General features: G+C 49.4%; 1 protein-coding gene across 1 annotated transcript in view; it reads right to left on the bottom strand.

The window, feature by feature from the left end:
* Positions 1–1,186: 1,186 nt before the first annotated feature.
* The window catches only part of LOC125487135 (serine/threonine-protein kinase BRSK2), a 125,442-nt gene continuing 117,669 nt past the window's right edge, over positions 1,187–8,959 (bottom strand). The window contains exons 5-9 of the mRNA XM_048617358.1: positions 7,443–7,559; positions 5,087–5,120; positions 4,422–4,490; positions 2,430–2,576; positions 1,187–1,222 (exon numbers count right to left, since the gene is read on the bottom strand). Coding sequence (XP_048473315.1) covers positions 1,187–1,222; positions 2,430–2,576; positions 4,422–4,490; positions 5,087–5,120; positions 7,443–7,559 — 403 coding nt within the window. The remainder of the gene's footprint in view (positions 1,223–2,429; positions 2,577–4,421; positions 4,491–5,086; positions 5,121–7,442; positions 7,560–8,959) is intronic.

Consider the following 8,959-nt stretch of genomic DNA (forward strand, 5'->3'; position numbering starts at 1 on the left):
ATACACACGCACAAACACACACGTACACACGCGCATTCACACACGTACGGACGCGCATTCACACACGTACACATGGTCTTTCTCACACACATACACGCAGTCTTTCTCTCACACACACACACACACAGCCTCTCTCACACACACACCCATGGTCTCTCTCTCACACACACACACGCACGCACGGTCTCTCACACACATATATACAGTCTGTCACACACACACACACACACACAAACAGCTACTGAGTCCAAGGTTTACAGTAGCACGAAAGTACCTGCCACTCCGGGAAGTGACTGCACAAGAGAATCAAAGGAATGAGAACATTGAATTGACCTGGGTTTAATCACTGAGTTGTAGGAATTAATCACTGCCTCAAGGGGCCAGAACAGGAGAAGACCATTTCACTCCTCGCGCCTGGTCTGCCACACAGCAATCCCACACCTTTGCTCCCCACCAATCCATTAATAGCTTCAAATTACAAAAAAATCTCTCCATTTTAAAATTAACAATTGATCGAGGATTGACCGCCCTTTGTAGAAGGATGTTCTAAACATCATTTTTGTGGAGAAGAATTTCCTAATTTCACTCCCGTAAGGTCTGGCTCTCAGTTTTAAACTGTGTTGTCCAGTCCTAGATACGTCTAACCAAAGGAAATCATTTCTCATGGCCTGTCTGGCATGTGTGCTCTGACCGCTCTAGGCCCTCCACCCGAGGCTGAGGGTTTAATCGAGATGCAGGAGGCCTTGAGGTCCAGAAGCCTGCTCATACCCAAGGAAGGGGAAGCATTGATTAATAAATGCCCCTGTCTCCACCGTTTCCTTACAAGGGGAGTACCCAGTTCTTCCGCACCCAACAAATACTCTTCGAGGGAGGCACAGAGGGACAGAGAGATGAAGAAAAACACATTCAAAAGAACCAAGCAAAGTGGATTAGTCACTGATGTTCCCTGCCAAAACCAGTGGGATTGAAATTCTGCTGCTTAGACACTTTCGGATGACTCCACTGTCCCTGGTTTGACATCAATCATCGACTCAGCCAGAGAGCGAGAGACAGAGAGAGAGAGATAGAGACAGAAAGAGAGAGGGGGAGAGTGAGAGAGAGGTGGGAATGAAGAGGGGGCCACACTGATGTGGCTGGAGCTCTGGCACATTGCTGCTGGCTCTACAAGCTGTAGTGCGGTGCGTACTTACTGATACCAGGAGTGCTTCTGAATCTGTTCCAGCTATGGGCAGCGGGTAGGTTGCGGAGGAGAGAGAGAAAGGAAAGGTGTTTAATGAGAGAATGCAGAATAGACACTTGCAGTTATAGAGAAAACCGAGATGGTGAATGCACCAAACACGACAGAGGGGAAGCCTGAAAACAGAGATAACCCCTTCCCCCATCGAAGAGGTAACACCGATAACCCTCCCACTTGATGGGGTAGCACCAAGCGCCCTCCCCCTTGTTGGGGTAACACTGATAACCCTCCCCCTTGATGGGGTAACACCAAGAGCCCTCCCCCTTTGATGGGGTAACACTGATAACCCTCCCCCTTGATGGGGTTACACCAAGAGCCCTCCCCCTTGATGGTGTAACATTGATAACCCTCCCCTTTGATGAGGTAACCCCAGGAGCCCTCCCCCTTTGATGGGGTAACACTGATAACCCTCCCCCTTGATGGGGTAACACTGATAATCCTCCTCCATCTGTGGAGAACACTGAGAATACTTCCCTGTTTACTGGGGAAGCACCTATACCCCTCCATCCTAAATGGGGTAACACTGATAAACCTTTCCCCCTCAATGGGATAACACTGACAACACCCTCATCCTCAATGGGGTAACATTGTTAAACCTTCCCACTCGATGGTGCAACACATTTATGGGATAACACTAATAAAACTTCCCCCTCAGTGAAGTAATAATAATAAATCCTAGCCTCAATAGGGTAACACCACTAATCCTCCCCCTCAATGAGGTGAAACCTGCTGCCTCGAGGGGTTAACACTGCTACCCCTCCCTTGCAACATCCCTCAATGGGGTAACACTGATAAATTTTCCCCCTCAATGGGGTATCACTGATAGTCCTTCCCCCTCAATGGGGTATCACTGATAGTCCTTCCCCTCAATGGGGTATCACTGATAGTCCTTCCCCCTCAATGGGGTATCACTGATAGTCCTTCCCCCTCAATGGGGTAACACTGATAAATCTTCCCCCTCAATGGGGTATCACTGATAGTCCTTCCCCCTCAATGGGGTAACACTGATAAATTTTCCCCCTCAATGGGGTATCACTGATTGTCCTTCCCCCTCAAAGGCGTAACATTGATAGTCCTTCCCCATTAATGGTGCAACACTGATAGCATGTCCCACTCCCCCATGGTGTTGATGGTGAATCCATTGCTGTGGAAACAGGACATGGCAGAGTGTGAGCTAGGCCAGGGTACTGACTGAGAGGCGTTTCTCTGCGTCCACTTCGATCATGCCCCGTAGTAAGTTCTGGCAGTCGGGAGGAATAAAGTGCGGCATATGGAAGACCCCTCGTTTCACCTTCTCTAACAACTGTCGGAGGTTGTCATCGTCGAACGGCAAAGCTCCCTGGGGGAAAGAAAACAGGGCAACGATCGCAGTAACCACCTTCATATCCCACACACTCCCCCTGTCCATCTCTCTGATGTGAGTCTTTGGAATTCTCTGTCCCAGAGAAGAGCTGTGTGTGCTCCAACAGGGAGACATTGAAGGCTGGGATCGATACACGTATGGTAACTCTCAGGAAATCGTAAGGATATGGGGAGAGTCCGAGACCAGAATGGGATGAGTGCACGGTTGGGGGGGGTTGATGGGACGAGGGTGGGGGAGGAGGCGGTGGTGTTGGCTGACCACAATTTGGTGTGAGTTAGGATGGGAGCAGCAGAGCAAATGGCTGACCCCTGGCTGACGAAGGGTTGGAAGCTGGGAAAGTGGCCGGGAGAGAAATGGCCCAGCCTTGAGGCGTCAAGACCGTGGGACAAGGGTTTCAACAACAAACGGAGATGGATGAGGTGAACAAAGTGGAAGCAGGCTGCCCCGGAGAGAGGGAGCAGTCGAGGGAGGGGTCAGGCGGTCAGTGAGGGCCAAACAGGAAGCTCAGAGTAATGGAGCCTGATGTAAAAACTGCAAGGGAGGGGGTGGGGAGGGCTTCAATTCTTCATGGTAGGGGGGGCGGTGCTGGAAGCTGAGGAACAAAGCACTCAACATGCAGATGAGGAGGGCAAGAAAAATGACAATCTTCTTGTCCAGTTTACATTTCTAAGGGAAGAGACAAAATCAAGAAGCTTGAACCCAAAGAGTTAAGGATTTGGCTTTTATTCTCCGTCTGTGCTGAATGTAATATATTGCTATTGACCATCCGTTTGTGACCTCAGGGTCAAGTCATTTATTAATGTCTAAAGATTAGTTTCAGTAACATTCCCCAGTAAAGGCTGCTCTACCATCCGGCTCCTTTAGCCCAGGCCTACCTTGAGGCTGCAAATTCAGGGTCATCAGGCATAGCGAACGGCAGAACCAGCAGCGTTCTCACAGCGAGGGCACGGGGGGGGCACCCTAAGGGGCAATAGTCATCTCCTTCGTGATGTGGACTTGTGTTTTCTTTAAGGGGACCTGAGGAAGGCGACAGGAAATCGCGGTCTTCTCCCGCTCTTTGCTGAATGAAAATTGTGGGGGGCTCCTCCGAGGAACGGAGAGCACAGGACCTTGAGCAGTGGAAGCATCAGCTGACGGGTTGAACAGGCGCAGTTCACCCTCTTGGTGCTAGTGCTGTTCCCTCAGAAATCCTCAACTTTACCTCGGGCGGCTTAATGTCCGCCTGGCCTATTTGGAGGGGAATTACCTTCAGGCATTATGGCTTGCCATAGTCATGTGACCTCGGAGGTGATCTTTGGTCATGCCAAGGGTTGAGGTGGAAGGCATTCTGCACACCAGACCCAGCAGCTCGCAGTACAATGGCCCAAGGTTTCTATCCTACAAGGGGAGGCCATGGCCTCATGGTGTTATCACTGGACTGTTAATGCAGAGATTCCAGGTAATGCTCTGGGGTCCCAGATTCAAATCCCACCACAACAGACAATGGAGTTTGGATTTTTACAAAAATATCTGGAATTAAGAGTCTGATGATAACCATTGCCAATTATCGGGAAAAACAGGCTCACTAGGAAATCTGCCATCCTAACCAGGTCTGGCTTACATGTAACTCCAGACTCCCTGCAATCTGGTTGACTCATAACTGCTCTCTGGGCTATAAGTAATGGGAAAATTAATGCCTATCCAGCAACATCTTCATCCCGTTAATGAACTTTTGAAAAAAAAATTCCCAATTTAGTCAGCCAACATGGGGGAGTTGAAGCTAAAAGCCCGGACTCCTGGCTGATTGGTTGGGGACTTGAGAGCAGGCCCATGGTTCCTTACCACCAAAAGTGCAAACAGTATCACACCGCAGCTCCACACGTCTGCCCGACGACCATCGTACTTCTCCCCCTGTGGACAGGAAACACCGTGAGAGGTCTACCTTGTGTTCTGGCACCACGGCCACATGCCAGGACGCTATCTTACTGAGTCACCACCTCCATGTTTACCGTAAAGCCACCCAGTCCATGAACCCTCACCAAGCCACCCCACTCTAAACTATTCTCCCCCTACTTCCCCCCACGAATTCTGATCCTTCATGCTCGAGCCAACATGTTGGAGGACGGTTCAAACCCTGACCTGGTCTCCAACAGTGTGCAGCCAACCTAGTTGAACAGCTTGAGCTCATGCTTATTAGAGTTCAGAAGAATGAAGGCTGATCTTATTGAAGTAAGTGTTTCCAGGGGGTGGGGGAAGGAGCTTGACAGGGTAGATGCTGAGGAGATATTTCCCCAATGGATGGCTCACCTCAAGGTCAATTAAGGACAGGCAACAAACACCAGTGACTCCTACCTCACCCCGCAAAAGAGCAAACACCATTAAAAAGGCAGTCTATGGGAATGACACTCGAGGGGACTGATTTGTGCAAATTTTGTAAACATCAATAAACAAGGCTGATAACTGAACACATTCGAAAGAGAAGGATCTAATCTAAGAATTGGACTTACCCTGATGACTTCTGGACAGGCATAATGTGGAGAACTGCATCCAAAAAACAGAAAATACGTAGAGAATTGTTAGATGCATAGCAACAGAGGCCTGTGTTTTCTGTGCTCCCATCCAAGCCTGGACCCTCAGGATTTACAATCCTGAAAATATGCCGACATGTCTTAGGAGCCTTTGGTGTTTTGTTTGACATTGAGTTGGCCTCCACACACTGCGCACCTTTCCATCCCCAAGATTTCCTCCAGCTACAAGAGCTTCAGCGATGCGCCAAGTGGGAATACCATGTCCTGTTCTACTCTCCTTATCCAAGGAGCGCCCCTCAAAGGCAGTGCGGAGAAGGCCCACCCGGGCTAATTCCTGGGATATGAATGGGAATGTGCCGATCGCGCCAACCAGTTTACCCCCACAAACAGCAATTGGTGGGGAGAAGTCAAGTCACTAGAACCCATCCCATTGGGGGTGGGGTCGGTCTGAGGAAGGGTCACCGGTCCCGAAACGATAACTCTGAATTTATTTTCTTCACAGATGCTGCCAGACCTGCTGAGCTTGTCCAACAACTTCTGTTCTTTGTTCCAAACTCATTGGAGTTTGGAAGAGTGTGAGGTGATCTGATTGAAACAAATAAGATTCTGGGGGGAGTTGGTGGGTGTTGACAGGGTAGTCGTTGAGGCTATGTTTCCCTTTTAGGGGAAATCTCGTTCTGGAGGCACAGTTTCAAAACAAGAAGGAATTTCTTCTCTCACCGGGTTCTGAATGTTTGGAATTCTGTCCCTCCAAAGTAACAGAGCAGATTATTTAAGGCAGAGGGGATTTGGATTGCTAAGGGAGTCGTGGATTTGGGGGGTAGTTGGAGGGGCCATTAAAGTGGAGTTGAGACCACAATCAGTTCAGCCTTGATCTTACTTAATGGCGGGTCAGAAACGAGGGGCCGAATGGCCTACTCCTGGTTCTATTTCTTGTGTTCTTATCGACATCCAGCACCTTTCAACACCGGAAATAAATCCCAAGGTGCTTCACAACACTGAGTGACACTCTTAGCTCAGAGTCTGCAGTTCAATACTGTAGTCATGGTATCAGGGTCAGTCGGGTGGACCTCATAAAATATGAGTTCCCCGATTGGGGCTGTTAATCTGATCCAATCGGGGAGCCCTGGCTGAAGAACAGGAAGTTCAGAGAGTCTCCTCACTGTAGAGACTGGCTCTGAGCGGGCTGGTCAGAGCCCATGTACGGTGCACACGTAAATAAAGTGTATCTTGATGACAGGATAGCAGCCTGGGTGCAGTTATGTCGAATACCCACTCCACAGACCATAGCACAGCGCTGTCGTCCAGACAAGAGGATGAACTGTTCTGCTGCCTGTTTTTCCACAGGAAAAGTGTCTGTGGCACGATTTCAGAGATGAGCAGACGAATTGTCCCCTGCATTCTGCAGAAATATCAAATAGACCAGACCGATGACCTTCTATTGCTGTTTAGGGGGATGGGGGGGTGCATGCCATATCAACTAACAGCCATTGTGCTTCCTACATGAAGACAGTGACAACACTTTGTGGGGGGTGGGGGGGGGGAACACGTCATTTTGTTAAAAGTGCATTGGGACATTGTTGGGCAGGGGTGGAGAAAGACACTATACAAATGCAAGTCTTTGTGTTCGTGCTTCGGGCACTGACAGCGTACAGACGAGGGCGTTATCCTTGGAACAAAAACAGGAAGTTGCTGGAAAAGCTCAGTGGGTCTGGCAGCATCTGTGAAGGGAAAAACAGGGTTAACGTTTCTCTGAGGAAGGGTCACCGGACCCGAAAAGTTAACTCTGATTTCTTTTCACAGATGCTGCCAGACCTGCTGAGCTTTTCCAGCAGCTTCTGCTTCTTGTTCCTGATTTACAGCATCCGCAGTTCTTTCGGATTTTATTTTGGAGTTATCCTTGGAGATTACCTCCGAGCTCTGGTACAGCAAGGTCAAAGGAGCTCCAGGCGATGGAGGGTCACCTGGGGGAGATACCAGGGTTCAAACCCTCCCTGGAAATCTCATTCCCAGATAGAGCCCACGCTGAACACAGGAGAAAAAGCTCCAACCACCAGTGTGGAGCCGATTGAGCAGACATCCACAGGTGAAAGGAATGAGAGGCGCAGCATTTATACAGGCCATCCCAAACAACAGCAATAGGCAGCAAAGGAATTTCCCCCTCAAACAGATCGTCACGGCAAACGATCAGCACACAGCAAGATCCTGCAAGCAGCAGTGCCAGCAGACTGTGCTGACCAATGTCGATTGTGGGCTAAACACATTGGCCTGAGGGCACGGCAGCGGAGGGGGGTGGGGGGGAACACGAAACGTGTTCGGGGACGAGCCCCCTTACCCGCAGCTGGTCTCCAGGAGACTGTCGCCGACCTGCAGGGAAGCCATTCCGAAATCCGCGATGCGAATGTTGTTCTTCTCGTCCAGGAGTAGGTTCTCTGGCTTCAGGTCTCTGTGGCTGCAGGGCAGTGGGAAAATGGAAAAGTTAAAATCAATCAATCACCGGGGCTCTGTGGGTGACCAGATATCAGACCTCGCCACCATCAGACTGGATCATTGGAGAGGCCTCTTTCTGGAGCACTGTGTCTGGTTCTGATCGCTCTGTTTATAGGAAAGATATTATTAAATTAGAGAGGGTTCAGAAAGGATTTACCAGGATGTTGCCAGGACTGGAGGTTATAGGGAGAGGCTGGCTGGCCTGGGACTTTGTTCCCTGGAGCGTAGGAAGTTGAGGGGTGACCTTCATAGAGGTTTATAAAATCACAAGGGGCATGGATGAGGTGAATGGCCAAGGTCTTTTCCACAGTGTGGGCGAGTTCAAAACTGGAGGGGGGGATATATTTTTAAAAGTGAGAGGAGAAAGATTTAAAAAGGACACAAGGGACAACTTTTTTCACACAGAGGGTGGCTTGTATGTGGGATGAGCTACCAGAGGAGGTAGTAGCTGCAGGTACAATGACAATATTTGAAAGACATTTGAACAGGCACATGTTTGAATAGGAAAGGTTTGGAGGAATACCGGCTGAATGCAGGCAAGTGGGACTGGTTTAGTTTGGGATTAGAATTTAGTTAGAATACAGCATGGAAGCAGGCCATTCAGCCCATCGAGTCCATACCAACCCTCCTAGGAGCATCCTACTCAGACCCTCCCCGCTACCCTATCCCTGTAACCCTGCATTTCTCATGGGTAACCTACCTAGCCTGCACAACCCAATTCCCTCCTGAACGACAACAAATTATATCTCAACAGCGCGTACACCATCATGAAACATCCCAAGGTCCTTCACAGGACTGACTCGAAAACAGTCTTACATTAAGTTACGTTAGGTCTGACAGAAGTTTGGCCCGAGAGGTTAATTTTAAATAGTGTCTTAAAGGAGGCAAGAGAGGTAAAGAGGCAGAGAACTGTGCGTATGTAAGTGTGTATGTTTGTCTGTGTCAGTGTGTGTGTGTGTGTGTGTGAGTGAGTGAGCAAGAGTGAGTGAGTAAGCACGTGTGTGTGTGTGTGTGTGTGTGTCTGTGAGTGTGAGCGAGTGAGTGAGTGTGTGAATGTGGTCTGAGTGAATGTGTGCGTGTGAACGAGTATGTGTGTCTGTGAGTGTGTCCGTGTGTGTTTGTGTCTGCGTGTGAGAGAGTGTGAGTGAGCACGTTTGTGTGTGTACATGTGTGTCTGAGTGAGTGTGTGTGCGTGTTTGTGTCTCTGAGTATGAGAGTGAGTGAGCATGTGTGTGTGTGAGTGTGTGTGCGCACGCGCACACGTGTCTGAGTGAGTGTGTGTGAATGTGTGCATCTGATTGTGTGGGTGTGTGTGTGTTATGCATGCCTGAATACGTGCAAGTTGAACTGAAGCGTCTGTTT

This window comes from Rhincodon typus, chromosome 37 (assembly GCF_021869965.1).
Source record: "Rhincodon typus isolate 14 chromosome 37, sRhiTyp1.1, whole genome shotgun sequence".
Classification (NCBI taxonomy): domain Eukaryota; kingdom Metazoa; phylum Chordata; class Chondrichthyes; order Orectolobiformes; family Rhincodontidae; genus Rhincodon; species Rhincodon typus.